Consider the following 15,452-nt stretch of genomic DNA (forward strand, 5'->3'; position numbering starts at 1 on the left):
TCACCTCCATAAGGAGAGTCCGCGACCTTCAAGCATTGTCAGTGCAAGACCCTTTCTTTCTTATCCACAAAGACAAATTGGTATTAAGAACGCATTCATTCAAAATTCCACGTAAACCAATCCATCGAGCTTACCGGCCTTCTTTCAGAACCCAACAAGCTCAGCTGAGCAGAAACTCCATAGACTAGATGTAAGGAGGGCGATCCTTTACTATGTAAACAAGACCAGACCGCTAAGGAAAACAGACCAACTGTTTGTCTCCGTAGTACCAGGCAGAGAAGGAGACTGCATTTCCAGAAATGCCATCTCCAGGTGGATAGTCAGATGCATACAACTGTGCTATTCATTATCAAACAAAGCACTGCCTTTCTCACCAAGAGCTCACTCCACTAGGGGTACAGGAGCTACTCTAGCTTCTATCGCAAACGTCCCACTGGATGCCATTTGCAAAGCAGCTACATGGAGCTCAGTACATGCTTTCACTCAGCACTACTGCATTGACACACACTGTAAAGCAGATTCCCAGGTGGGACAAGCTGTGCTAAAACATCTATTTGCCGTTGTATCTTCTCACAACCCGCCACCTTCTCCAAAAACTGCTAGCAAATCTGTGCATAGCATGTGATCTAAGCAGATTCCACAAGCCTCAGAAGGGATACAATAGTCACTTCTGATGCTTGTATGTGCTTAGATTCACATGCACCCACCCTTCCTCCCCTTGGAGTAGAAAGTGCATAGATGTTTTCTTGGCTTTATCAGATGCATAATCTGCTTTACTACACCTGTACTCGCGCTACAATTCATGCAACCTCATGTCAGAAACAAAACAATCTGTGGGACCTCGACGCGTGAAGGACCATGGGTTCTATTGGGAGTATGTGTACTCCTGTTTTTAATTTTTTCAGACTATTTGCCTATTTTTAGGTAGTAAAAGTGGCTGATACGCCCCTTATGTGCACAGCTGGGTGTGTGAAACATAGAGTAGGCCATAGAAATCCATGATTAGGTCCACACAGTAAAATGCACTTGGTTTCCAGCCCATATGAAAGAGACACAAACACACAGACCAGGTTGGTGGCCTCGATGCAGGGTGTAAAGCCACACTGTGATTGGTTAACAAGAAGTGACATTTTTTCCCCAAGCACAGAATGAGACCTGATTTAATCAGATGTTGCATCTATGAGCCGACCCTGTGAGGACACGCAGTAGAAGCTCAGTAGAGATTGCTTACGAACAGGGAGGTGCAGTAAGGTCCCACACATATCTAATAAATGAAACATATAACTAATAAAGTTCCTGCCCATGTTCTTAGGAACTAACGAATACAATGTCACAGCTTGGTGGGAACGAAGCAATGTGCAGAGGTGTGCACAAGACAAAGCCACTGAGACAGCAGAGATACACTGCCCCCTGTAGGAAACATTTCACTTGGGAATCTAGCAAAACCATGAGATTACACAAGCATCTCACAAACGAACATACCAAGGCAATTAATTAAGATTGTTAAAACTAAAAAATATACAGAGTAATAAAGGAATTTAACGCTTGTAGGTCCTACCATTTATTAAAGTACCCCTGTATGTATAAATCCAGACCATGCACACCCGCCTGTTCATCAATAGTCTATTCATGCACACGGTCTCATAACAAGAGATCAGAAAGCACGCCCCATGAAGTCATATAGTCGGATCATGAAAAAGGAAATAGAAGGGATTCATGTTTCCAACCAGAAGTCGCAACATTAACTGCCGGTTGAGCAGTCATAAGGGTGAGAATGGTATGATTCTGCCAACATTTTAGCTCTCATGGGAAAGGATGCAAAGTATTTTTTGTTGCCTCACTGTTCACACACAATTCTGTTGGTTGGCAATGACCAAACTAGTCAACGCCAGGAAAATCTGAAGGGCTACACCAATCAGAAGTCAAGTTGTATATGAAACATTTTAATATGACTACTATCCAATTAAAGTACTGAGAAACTTGATGGTTCCACTATGAAGTAATTTTTATGAGTAGATCTTAGAATGGCACAAGGGTTGGGATAGGCCACTAGGGCTAGGCATTGATGGCCAAGATTGCTCTATAGGGGATAGGGCTCCCCTATAGAACAATCTTGGCTGTCCAATCTGCGAACAGTATTTCTAAAGTATTTTGAAACAATGTTTGAAATGTCACTCCCCTTTCTACTATATAATCCAGGCATTTTGTGATTTTCTTTGAATGATTTTTTGATTGTTCCCAAATGCGGTTGCGTGAAATAAATGTTTGTTTTTATTGGTCTCGTGCACTTTTATTGACTCATTGGATTACATTTATTATATTGAGTTTTGGGCCTTACCTACAGAGGATTCCAGTCTGTTTTGCATAAAAACAAATAACATTTTGGACTACGAATGACCAAAGATCTTTATTTTGAGCAAATATTCTGTGATAAAAGGGTGTTATGCTTGAAATGTTAAGGCACTCTGGGCCTGGTGCACATTTCGTTTTTTGAAAAATTAGCATGAAAATGTAATGCAGTTGTTTGTACCCTTTGGAGCGGTCAGTCTTGGGCTGAAAAATGTTTTGTGTAAGATGGCACTGCCTTATTGACAAATACATTTTCCTTGAGCCAAAGGCTTGCCGTTTGAGCTGATTTGCATACCCACAATGCATTGTCCATTTGGCTCTGAACTGCAGGTGAACTTCCAGTGATATCTACTGGGTGCTGCTGTGTGTGACTTGGCTGAAATGGCTAATTCTGGTAATGTATGGTAGGATAGGTCTCGGGTATAAGTTCAGGTAGATGAATTCACCTTCTTCAGTTGCAGGTTACATCAGGATCAAGATATGGTATATAGAGGAGAAGACTCATATGACATGCCAACACATCCAAACCTCAGGCACCCAGTGACCCTCATGGAACATTCAATCAGGTTACTCTCGGAGCATTCCACTCTGTATCCCACATTCATGTCATTTGCTTGCTTAAATCACCCATTCACAGGATACAGCATCTGAACACTGTCCCTTCCCTGAATTTGCTAAAGTGATGTGCTTTGATGCCCAGGGGCCGATATCTACTCCAACCAGATGACTCACTGCAAGATTTCCCATCTTGCAGTCTTTTCTTTTAGAAGGCACCACAGGCTCTACTGCATCATTTAGCACTCTGGGCGTGTCATTGAGCATCTTGAAATCAATGATCTTCCTGTCTCACTGATTTTCTTTTGTAGTAGAGCACTGAATTATGGCATGCTTTCCCACCACTCAAGAGGATCGGTAGTCTTTAAGTCCTTTTTAAGATGGGGTCCATTCACCAAACTTGGTGGTTTCAGGAGGCCTTATGCCTAATAACATTTTATTTCTAGGTGGTGAGGTGGACACTCAAAATGTGTCACATACAGCTCAACCCAACGTAGACTACCATAGACTTGCACCGTGCATACTTTTTTTTTGACCAGCAGCCTAAATCTATTAATGGCTGGACTGTAAATGTTTCCTAGCATTACTTACTCACACACTTGCCAATGTTAACCAGTGCCACACCTAGAGAGAATGGTGAACTTTAGACTGCGTCACATTTAGACCGATGTACCCATTGTTGGCATGTCACACACTTAGATGGAATTCTGAACTTTAGCCTGCGTCGCATATAGACAGGATTATGAATGTTAGCATGTGCCACACTTAGATGGAATTCTGAGCTTTAGCCTGCGTCCAATCTAGATAGGATTATGAATGTTAACATGCGCCACACTTAAATGAAACTGTGAATGTTACCAAGTGCCACACTTAGATGGAATTCTTAACTTTAACGTGCGTCACATTTAGATAGGTGTAACAATGTTAGCTTGTGCCACACTTCGATGGAACTCTGAACTTTAGCCCGCGTCACATCTAGATAGAAATGTGAATGTTAGCATGTGCCACACTCAGATTGAATTCTTAACTTTGCCTTGCGTCGGATCTAGACAGGATTGTGAATGTTAGCACGTGCCACACTTGGATAGAATTCTTAACATTAGCCGGCATCGCATCTAGATAGAAATGTGAACGTTAGCATGCACCACACTTAAATGAAACTGTGAATAAGTGCAAAACTTGGAATCGTGATCACTAGCCTGCCACACATCTAGACAGAATATTCAAATTTAGCAACCGCCACACTCCGATGGAATAGTGAATGATAGCAAGCACCACACCTAGACATAATTGCAAGGACAGCACTGCCAACTAACAATTTCACCCCTCTGCATACACCTCTCAAACTCTAACCAAACACAACCACAAGCCTAAAACGCAGCAATCCGCACAAACGTCACTACACTGCAACAACAAAACAAACCGTACATAGACTTGCACAACAGCACACAACGACTACCGACCGTAAAATACCACAAGCCCAGCCAACTGACCCACCGGGCTGAGGCTGCCAACAGCACATCACTGCTCTCTTGCACTTATTCCCACTAACTGACCCCTATCTCCTTCACTTTTTTCTGAACCGCCAGAGCGCCAGGGGACCACTCCGGTGGTGATAGTGCGCGGTACAAATATCCTTTAACATTAACTTATAAGCTTGTAAATACCCTGCAGCTGAAAGTTATTTTGGCCACATCTAGAGCCTTTGTACTATTCCTGCAAAATGGAAGCCTTTCTCCAGAAGGGCAACACCACTACAATGTCATATGTGACAACCATTGGGACACACTCCTGACACTTGTGTACCCTTGTAGCGAAACTTACACTCCAATGTGAAAGGAATACTTTAGGTTTCTATCTAGCAATTTCCTGAAACAACAATGTGGTGGATAGTCGTAGTATGCAGTCTCATACTTTTCAATGGTGGCAGACTAACATCCAGAGATTTTTTTTTCTTTTTCCTCTAGTTCAAAATGTACACCCAGTTCTTATTTAGGGTGGGGAGAGGCTCTCGAGCACTAGGTGATGTCTTTCTTGTAGATTCCAAAGAGCAATTCCTCTGCCTGTAGTGAAAAATCCAAATTGGACATCCTTCCTTTGGGATTAGCCGGTTTTCAGAGTACGGGGATGTTAGCTGCTACCTCATTTGTGACCTGGAAGGCGACTCAAGGCTCAAGAGTTATGTGACCAAATCTGTACCTTAAGCAAGGGGGAGGAAATATTTGTTGGTAGAATTGTGGCAAATATAATATCAGAATGCAATGTGTACCCTAAAGCAAGTGGGGACAGGAAGATGTGTTTCCTGGTAGGTGAAGTCAAGAAGCCAGCTGAACACTATACCCTTGATACTGTGAGTAAATCAAAGAATCAGCTTGGCAACAATGCCCTGAGACTGGGTTGTGTCTTAGAGATACTATGGGAAACAGTATCTCTATGATAGGAATACGCTCCCCATTGGATTATTTGACCCATCTGGATGATGCTGAAAGAACAAATCCTCACCTTTTATATGTTATATACAGACCCATAGGCATTATAGACTTTCATCCCATCCCCATCCGTTGTGGACTGGAGCCAAGGGGTTTGCCAGCTGCTTTACTGCAGAGACACGTCTGTAGAATAGACAACCTGAGGGAGGCCAGTATGCCTCTTCGATCAGGACCCTGCCATGTTACAGTTTACATCATCCTAATATTGTTTTTTTTTTAGAAGAATATCCAGTTTTATTTTTAAAATATCTTCTTCCTCATATGATTTTATATCCCAAACCCTGACCAAGGTAATAATGGTTTTGAAGCATACGTCTGGGTCAAGTGTTTATACGATCCATCACACTTTTTTCCTCCTAGAAGTGGAAAAAGATGTTAAATCTACCAGTTGGCACATTATTCCATGCTATTCCCCATGCCTCCTCCTGCTACCTTCCTTATGTCCTGCTCTCCTTCCATTTTCCCACTGTGGGGAAGGGGAAGGCTAGTGGAGGAATCATGTGCCAACTTGAAGATGGAATTGCCCAATCTTGACAAATTGATTTGATTGGTATTGCACGGACACCCCCTTCACTCTTAGCAGTAGGTGATTGTGCCAATCTGCACTTAGTTACTTGGCTCGTGATAAACATGTGTGACTAGCTGAAGAGCTCAAGGAGTTGTCCAAGGTTGTTTTTTGGATGCCACTAGAAAGAGCTCCACATAAAGTTAGGAATAGACCAAGTAACTCTAATCATGATACTGGGCTCTTTTGGTCCATTGACCATGTTCTGTTATCTCTTCCTTACAGTGACCAATCAAGCATTGAGGAGGAATTCTAAATCCTAGCTTGCTGGTATTATGATTCCTAGAGTTTTTTAATGTTTTCCTTTTTCGGAATTACCTTTTTATGTCAATTGTTTTTAATTCCTTCTGTCCTCACACAAGAAGGAAGCGCTATCTTGTTCGGGACATTGGGCCTCATTACGAGTCCAGCGCTAGCTGTACCGGAAAAATCGTCAGGCTGCCGCCAAACCCGTAATACCATTCCACCTCTGTGATTGCCGGAATCATTGGGGCATTACAACCCCGGTGACCCGGTAATTCCGGAGGCGGAATTCTGTAAATCCCCATTCCCATATAGGACTCCATGGGAATGAGGACCATGGAAACACTGGTTCCGTCTATGACAGAGCCGGTGTTTCCATGTCCGCCTGCAGGCGGGTGGTGTTAATCCTGTCAGGTCAGACCTGGCGGGAGTGACACCTCCTGCCTGCAGGACTCTGAATCAGCCAGTCCGGAAAGAACGGTGGCAGCCGTTTTACCGCCACTGTTCTTTCCGGACCGGCAGGGTCGTAATGAGGTCCATTGTCTTTCTTTTGGCTCATAAAACTCTTTAGTCCATGGCTACTGCTGAGCTCAGTCTATTAACAGAGTTGTTTTTCTGGTTGCTGTTCACTCCAGATCAAATTCCCAGTTTAGTCAAGATTTTCTAAAAAACTAAATGTTTGGTTAGTACAGACAACTGACTTGACTGCCTTTCTCCCTATCGTATCGCTTGTATCAAACCGTGCCCTGAGTTTAGTGGAAGGCAGCAATAATGATCAGTTAGTGCACTTTACTCAGCATTGTGTCTCTTGTACTAGCAATCCTTCTTCCCCTACTTCCTTGAGACATACTGGTCCTTTAACCAGCCCTATGCCTGTCCTCTTCAGTATCAACGGAACAAAAAGACTGTATTAAAACGAGCGGATGGGCATGTCGATAATAAGCACACAGGCGCCATTTTTTAAACAAACCTGCTTTGATAGTTAAGAAATGCTCTGGGACTGGTTGGCCTGTTGTGATTGGAGAAAGGGACATTTTGGACTATGACAAAAATCCACTGTGACAAATAGCTTGTACCTTTCTTCAAAAAGCAAGTAGTGTTTCTATCCCGGGCATGTAATGTTTATGGGCCTGAATGGATGTAGTCCCATACAAAGAGATAGATTTTTGCTGATTCCTAAATGATTGTAGGCCAGTTAAGTTTCTAATATGCAGGAGCTGAGTTAGAGTTGGGAAATATTTGCAGAGTGGAAGAGGTACACTTGTTAACTAGATACGTTAGTGGTTAATTTCATCGGAATTGGATTTGAGTGTTACACAAGTTGAGAGAGTTTGAAAAGCAGATAGTCTGTTAAGAATAGTTGTGATTTGGTTCCATCATGTCCGACCAGCTCCTACTTTCCAAGCTATTGCTTGGAATAGCTTCAAGGCATGAGGGTCCTATTACCGTAGGCCCCTGGAAGGTAAGTGGTAATGAGGAGCTGAAGGTAGTTTGGGGGTGGGCTCAGGTGGTTTTTATGCATTTACAGTTTTTGCAGACACATGGGTCAAATATTTTCTTTTTATCAATACATAAGGAGTAAAAGGAGTAGTCAACTAGAACCATACCAGAGGTATATCCGATAATATCTGGTGAATATCATATTTGTTATCACTTGATAAAGAGTGACTGAATCTTTAGTAATTCAACTTTTGTAAGGTAAGTAATGCGTTTCCCCCCATCATCCCTTTACTTGATCACTATTTTGTTACGAGGGTGTCTTAATAATGACATTTTCAAATGTAATGACCATAATTGAGCTTGCCTGCTTCTTTCTTTTTGTTTCTAGTTCATCTGCAATGTTTCTTTTGTTTCTAACAGAGCTAAAGAACTGGAAAAAGAAATATTATTTGCTCAGGTTTCAAATCAAAACAAAACGTTGACCTTACAGAGGTAAGTGGAGAACAGTGATGTTCATTGCAAGCTTTTCTATCATGTTGTAGGACGGTAAAGTTATGGGGGACAGACTAGTTATGTGATACTCATTTTGATACATAAGCCCTGTAGTCTATGCATAATTATCTGAATTAGGATGTCTGTGTTCTTGCTTATTACATTTAATTTCCTTTCAGTTACTCTTTACCAGTGCAGAATAAATATTTATAGGGTGGAGGTCACAGGTGTTGCTAACAGGCTATGGATTCACGGCATTATCTAATATAGAGGAGTTTTTTTCATGATGGAGCAGGCATTTAAGTGTGCTTGCTGCAACATTCTACAGTAGTGGCTGACTAAGATATTCTAGCCTGAACTATTGCCCGCATTGCTCGTATTTCTTTCCTGCCTTGGTCTTGTGCTTGAGAAGGACAGTGCTGGTGGTTTGCATTTGTATGTTTAAAGTTGCAGAGCACACTGAGCAATGCATCCTACCATGCCTCCTCCCACTACTGTCCCTGTGTCATGCTGATGTGGCAGGATTGCTATGCTATGTTTTGCAGGATTATAATACTATGTTATGTTAGAACATGCTATGCTATGTTAGGTAATGTAATGCAATGCTATGGTATGGTATGCTATTTTAGGCTCTCCCATGTAGTTAGCCCACAGACCCTCCATGTCACCTCCCTCTTTGTCCCTCTGCATGCAGCACCTGGAACATGCCCAATACCCCTCCTGTGGCAGATGACATGTCAGACCTTCTCTTCCTTTGTTCCAACGCCTCATGCAAGATAAAAAGGTTATCTGCATGAAATAACCCCTCAATTGCCCACTGAAACTCCTTTTGACACTGTGTCAAAATATTCCACTCTTTCACATTTTTACAGGTGAATGCCCCATAGGTTGAAAACATGAAGAATACATTCGCCCCTGCTGCCAGAGTAAGTGTTGTTGTGGAAAGCCCATAGCTAAGTCTAGGAACCAAAAGAGCAGGGAGACACAAAGGGGGTGGGCCAGCAGGTACTGCAGATCAAGTGGGGTGGTGCAGACAACCTTCAGGCAATTGGTATTTACTGGTGGTGACAGCTTAAAAACAAACACCAGAGAGGTGGTATACTAGGGGAGAGCAAGGATTGATAGTTTGCTGAATTTAAAGATAAAGTAAGATTGACCAAAGAAACTGCTTCCGGGTGTTTTAGCAAAACCACTTGACACTTAACTATCAAATAGCTAAAGTCCATCAGCATCACCTTCATAGCAGAAATTAAAATGCAATTCTAGACCGCAAGGCTCCGAGTGTTGTGGTAGGTAAAGCAATGAAGGTGCGAGTGCAATCATGCAAATTTAGTTATGCAGGAACTTTATTTCTGGTCAATCGAGGCCTCCCCGTGCATGGAAGAAAAGCATGTTGGTATTTCTGTAGTACTAAGTTGTCTGTTGCATAGACAGGGTGTCAGTGAAAAATTGCAAAATACATTTTTGCAGTGGCCAGAATAAATCAAGAAAATTGAGCCACCAGGGGGTGCCGAGATGAGCTGATGCATCTCGACTTGTCTCCCCCACATGGGCCGAAATTGGGCCCCCCTAGCCTCCCAGGAGTGACCACCCGACCCCTCGAGAGGCCCACCGAGACTGTGAGACATTGGAGGAGAGAATCCCCGGAGCTCTACGCCAATCACAGCCCAAGAACCAAGCCCACATTGAGAGAGCTGAGTTCTCGTGTTTTTCTGCCTGCGCCTACACTCCAAGCCAAACTACTGTGGCCCACGGTGTGGAGGAGGCCTGACTGAAGATAGGTCTGCTCCCGGAGAGACCCGGTCTCCCCGGCGTCCGCGCACCAGCTGAAGCGCTAGTGAAAGAGGTTGTGGAGAAGTCTAGCTCCCGCCCCGCTGTGCGGCAGATCAGGGCGTCCAGTGCTGCTCCGGACCTGCCTCCCAGAGCCTACAACTAACATCGCCGGTTGTGTCAACACCTGCACGCCGGAAAGTGGGGCCTCCTCCCTCCCCGGCTTCCCCTGCTCCCTGGGCCCGCAGGCAGAAACCTGCGACGCCTTCCCGCATCGAGAATTGGAGTGAGTGGGAGACCCAAGCAGGGCGGGCCGCTTTTTCTGAGGATCCTGCAGTGCGGGGCGTAGCCACACCAGCTGGACCTCAACATCAGTTGAGCGGGGGACGCCGCGGAGACTGGAGTGCCCTCGAGTCCTTGGATCACGACTGTAAGCGCACGCGCCCGGAGCTCCTGAATATCTCCGATTGGATGCATTACGGCCGTGCGCCTCCTCCCTTCCCCCGAGATCCTGCCTTAGCTCCAGACTGGCTTTGGTCGAGTGGAGGGTGGCGCTCCCTCGCACCAGAGCCCCGGCGCAGGTCCCTCTGGCCCCTTGGCCTTCGCTGAAGCCTCAACGGGGTCCTGGCTGCTCTCTGCTGGCCCCCCTCAGCCAGGGATACCATTTGGCCACACCGCAGAGCCCCCCACCCCCTCCTCCAGGGGCATCCTCTGGATCGACTCCTGGAGAGAGGTGGGATCTGAGGGCCCACGCCTCAGTGGCTGTTCCCAGCCGGTGCACCTCAGAGAGAGAGGGTGACACACGACCGAATTGACGGTCAATGCATCAACCCCCTGCCCCGAGGATACGGGCATGCCCACAACCCCTAACCGGCTAATACTTGCTCCCCTGCCACCGGCCTATCTGCGATCACCGCAAGGAGTGTGGATATTCGATATTCTCCCACTGCACTGATACCTGAGCCCTAACAACTCGGTCAACAAAGAAGATGTCTTGTCACATAGATCCCCGAGCTGTCACCCGCCCCAGGCGCTTAATATATCTACACTACTGGGGGAATTTGAGAGCACCAAAGAGCGGCGACAACCTGTACTGTGCCCGAACTGGGCCCACACGGAGGCCCTAGAAAGCCCCAAACCTCAAATTGGTACCAGATAGCGCATAGCCTGCTCTAGCCCCGCCTTTTGTCTAGTTCCAGCTGTTAGTCAATTCTGCCCCCTTCTCACACGCCTAACAGACCAAAGCCACAAAATCTCTCTTCAAACAAAGCTATTAAACTCAGGGTTGAACCTCCCCCTTTGGGAACTACTGTTCTCCATCCCAATCCCCGGTGGGGTCACTGCAGGCTCCCCCCTTAGTGGGAACCTCCACGTGCCCGAACGAGCATAACCATACGGTACCCCCCCGATGGACTGGGCAAAATCCCTACAAAAGTTGCAGCAGTCCCCGTATCTTATACCCGAAGTTCTCAACATGCCTGATACCGAGCAATCAGAAGCAATGGATGCCTGCTGGATGAGTAAGGGAATGACAGCCCTTCTGGAGGAGATCCGCTGATTCAGGGCAGACCTCAGTAGAAGGCTAGATTCCTTGGATAAAAAGGTAGACTCTGTAGCTGACCAAGTCCAAACCCTAGAGGCTAACCAGTCCTTGGTAGACCTCCTTGAAATGCAAATGTACTTGCGCATGTCAGAACTGGAAAGGAGGGAGGAGAAATGCACCTTTTTAAACTTGATGACTTGGAGGACAGGGAGCGCCGCAGTAACCTGAGATTCCTAGGGGTCCCGGAACGAGAAGGGGAAACCCAAACTGACATCAGGGTTGTGAACTCGGTGATCAGTAAGCTATGCGACGAGGGCAACACCAAGAAGCCTACCATTGACGGGGAGCACAGAGCGGGGGCCCCCACCAGGGGACCCAGGTCGATACTTGTGAGATTTCACTATTACTCGGAAAAGCGCAAGTTCTCCAGCATGGGTTCTGGCATGGATTGACATGCTCATGAATATTCCCCGTCATCAGGCTGGGAATCCTCTGTAAAGAAAAAATCAGTTTCAGTTTTGTTTCTGAACTGTCTTTCTACTAATAAGCAATCACTGGTCTCTGGATCATACTGCCCCCAGCCAATGACGGCCCTCTACCTAAGCCCCTCCTCTGGCCCCCAGCCAATGACGGCCCTCTACCTAAGCCCCTCCTCTGGCAGCCATCTTCAGATTTTTACCACACGTTAAATTGTTGGGAGTCCTTGTGCTTAGCTCTCGAGCTTTTACGGCGTGGTGCGTTTTTTCAAAGAGTTTATGCTTATTTTTCCGGTCAAATTGATCCTCAAGCTCCATCGATTCATCTTCCGATTAACAGGGACCCGTTTCGGAAATTTCTACGGCCATCAAGGGTGATTTTCATCGAATTTCGCTTCTTGGAGGATTCTGGAAGATCTTTGAGGCTTACCCAGCGTGAACATGGCTCAAGACAAAGGAGACTCGACGCCTGTTGGATCCAAGCTGTTTAGGATCTGCCCAGGATGTGGACTACAGAACGTCTTCAAGGAAGATGAGCATTCCCGGTGTCTCTACTGCCTGCACTCTGACAAGTCGCACATGGAGGAGGACTGTGCGTTCTGCAAGAACATGTCTGTCCGGACCATGAAGGACTGTCGTAAACGACTGGCTGACTGGCTGGAGGCGAAGAGCCCGGCAGCGGGTGAGAAGAAGTCTGAGCGGTCTGCTAAGACCTTTGAGGGCGCTCCGGCAATGGGGGCCCAACAGAAGGAAAAGCACAGCGAGTCCGCAGGCAACCGGAGCGCCGTTGGTTCGGGCTCCTCGGCTGCCATGCTGGGCGCAACGTCACCGACGCCGTCAACCACGAGCCAACGCTCCGGCTCGGTGAAAAGGAAGTCTGAAAACCCGGGTAAGCTTTGGGAGAAGGCCCGGCTGGTCCCGATGGAGAAAGCCAAGGGAGAGCGAGGCGGTGACCCTCCCCCCCACGGTGAAGGCCTCTGGCGCGCCTAAGGCTGTGAAGGCCCAGATTCACCTGGCTAAGGCCTCGATTGAGGGCGTTGTGGTGTCCCTGGCGAAGCCCGCGGATGCGACCCCACTGGAGACTGCCTCCAGGCCTAGAGTTTTCCTGCCATCCCAGAGGGAATAGTCTTTCCAACCGATCAAAAAGACCCCCGGGCTGAGAAGGAGGGGGGACGTGGCAGTCCTTGTGGACTCGGATACCTCCTCTGAGGACGAGCTGTACATGGAGAGCGAGGGTGGAGCCGATGACGAGGAACCGGAGGGCACCACGCCTCTGCCGACGCTCCCGTCGCAACTGATGCCACCACCGTCGGACAGGTCGGAGGACATCTTGGTGGCGCTGCACACCCTGTGCCTTTACCTCTGGCGGATTATCCAGCGGTGCCTGGACCGCCGGGGAGTCCTCCGAACAAACGGAGGCGAGTCCATCCGCCTCCACCCTTCCATCCTTCACCTCCACGAGGGATGAGACGGAGAGTGAGAAGGCGACGACGGGGACGGACGACAGCAGCGACGACGGAACAGATCTCCCATCGCCCACTTCCCGGGCTTCCCCCTCCCGACGAAATTGGCTCATTTCACGCCATGATCGCCAGGGCCTCAGAGCTCTTCCTACTATGCCCCAAAGAGCAGAAGAAGGAGGGATTCTTTTATCAACAACGATAGGGAGCTGTGGTTTAAAATCGCCACCCTCCTGGACTTCCTCAAGGACGCCAAGAGGGTGCAAGCCCTTGAAATCCTACAAGAGGGCGAGGTGGCTTCGAACCATGCCATCACGGTAGCCACGGACATCGCTGACACAGAGTTTCGCCAGATGGGCAACAGCGTTTGCCTTTGCCGGCGTGGTTGGTTCAGGGCCACTGACTTCCATCAGGACGTACAGACCAGGGTACTGGACATGCCCTTCGACGGGACCAACCTGTTTGGTAAGGCGGTGGACGAGTCACTGCACGCTATCAAGGCAGACACCGAGACGGCCCGTGCCCTGGGCACGCTTCATCAGCAGCGACCGTCCTTTCAGACCTCTGGAGGTAAGTCTCAGGGTGCATCCAAAGGTTTCGGCGGCAGCTCTTAATCGTACCGTCAAGCGGCCCACTTTTCGTCCCAGGAAGCCTACAGAGGCCGCAGCAAGGCTGGTGGACATCGTCGTCGTCGCCAAGGGGACGAAGGTGGCAAGTCCTCTGCGAAGCAGGATTGAACCGGCAGTGAGGTCGGGCCCCCACCCGAGCACCCCGGTGGGAGGCCAGCTGGTGAACTTCGTCAGCGTGTGGGTGCTGGATGCCCTGGCCCACGGGCACACTCTGGAGTTCCAAAGGAAGTGCCCACACTTTCCACCGGTGGCCAGGAAAGAAAACCACATTCCACTGCTACTTGTAGAGGTATGAGCGATGCTGGAACTGGGCGCGATCGAACTCGTCCCGAAGAGACTTTGGGGCTCTGGAGTATACTCGCGGTACTTCCTCGTCCGAACGAAGACTGGCGGCTGGCGACCCATCTTAGACGTCCGCCGCCTCAACAAATATATAAAATCTAAAAAATACCGGATGGTCACCCTTCAGCACGTGCTGGAAGAGGGGGACTTCCTGTCGTCGCTGGACCTGGAGGATGCGTACTTCAACATCCCCATACAAAGGACATCGAAAATGTCTGCGCTTCGTGGTCCAGGGACGGCACTATCAATTCAAGGCACTGCCCTTCGGTTTGAAGTCGGCACCAAGGCTCTTCACCAAGTCCCTGGCACGGGTGGCGGCGGGCTGCGCCTCCAGGGGATCCACGTCTACCCCTATCTGGACGATTGGCTCATCCGAGCGAAGTCAAGAGAACTCGCCGTCGACCACACAGCGAGGACCGTCCTCCTGCTCACGGAACTGGAGTTCTCGATCAACTATGCGAAGTCCTGGTTGGTGCCATCGCAGGACGCCCTGTTCCTGGGAGCCAGGCTCAACACGGTGGCGCGGCTGGCTTCACCGTTGGAGGAGAGGATAAAAGCCATCCTGGGCAAGGTACAATGGCTGTTGACCATGGAAGTTGCCAGGGTGAGGTCCATCAAGTCCCTGCTCGGCATGATGTCATCATGCATCTACCTCGTGTGTCTGTGCAGGTTGCGGATGCGGCCGTTTCAGGAGTTCCTCGACACCCGTTGGATACAGGTGGCGGGAAGCTTCGAAGACCACATCTCCCTCAACAAGGCTTTCCGACAAGCGATCCAGGTGGGCATGGACTTCCAGACCCCAGCGCATCAGGAAACGGTGATGATGGACACCTCCATGGAGGTATGGGGCGTGCACACAGGAGATCTCCATGCAAGAGGCCTCTGGCTCCCGAAGGAGAGGTCGCTGCACATCAACGTCCTGGAGCTCCGGGCCGTGTTCTGGGCCTTCAGGTCCTTCCTTCCGTCCCTCAAGGGCGAAGTGGTACGGGCCTTCACCGACAACACCACCACGATGTTCTACATCCGGAAGCAGGGGGGCACCAGATCCCCGGCTCTCTCCAAGGAAGCGCAGGATCTGTGGCACTGGGCCATCGCCCAG

At 48.3% G+C, this 15,452-nt stretch overlaps 1 protein-coding gene across 1 annotated transcript in view; it reads left to right on the forward strand.

Moving 5' to 3' along the window:
* CENPH (centromere protein H) overlaps nucleotides 1-15,452 on the forward strand; it is a 600,657-nt gene that overhangs the window by 246,091 nt on the left and 339,114 nt on the right. The window contains exon 6 of the mRNA XM_069627395.1: nucleotides 8,062-8,133. Within this exon, the coding sequence (XP_069483496.1) occupies nucleotides 8,062-8,133 (72 nt within the window). The remainder of the gene's footprint in view (nucleotides 1-8,061; nucleotides 8,134-15,452) is intronic.

Source organism: Ambystoma mexicanum, chromosome 6p, assembly GCF_040938575.1.
Source record: "Ambystoma mexicanum isolate Mex_15411 chromosome 6p, UKY_AmexF1_1, whole genome shotgun sequence".
In the NCBI taxonomy this organism is placed as follows: Eukaryota; Metazoa; Chordata; class Amphibia; order Caudata; family Ambystomatidae; genus Ambystoma; species Ambystoma mexicanum.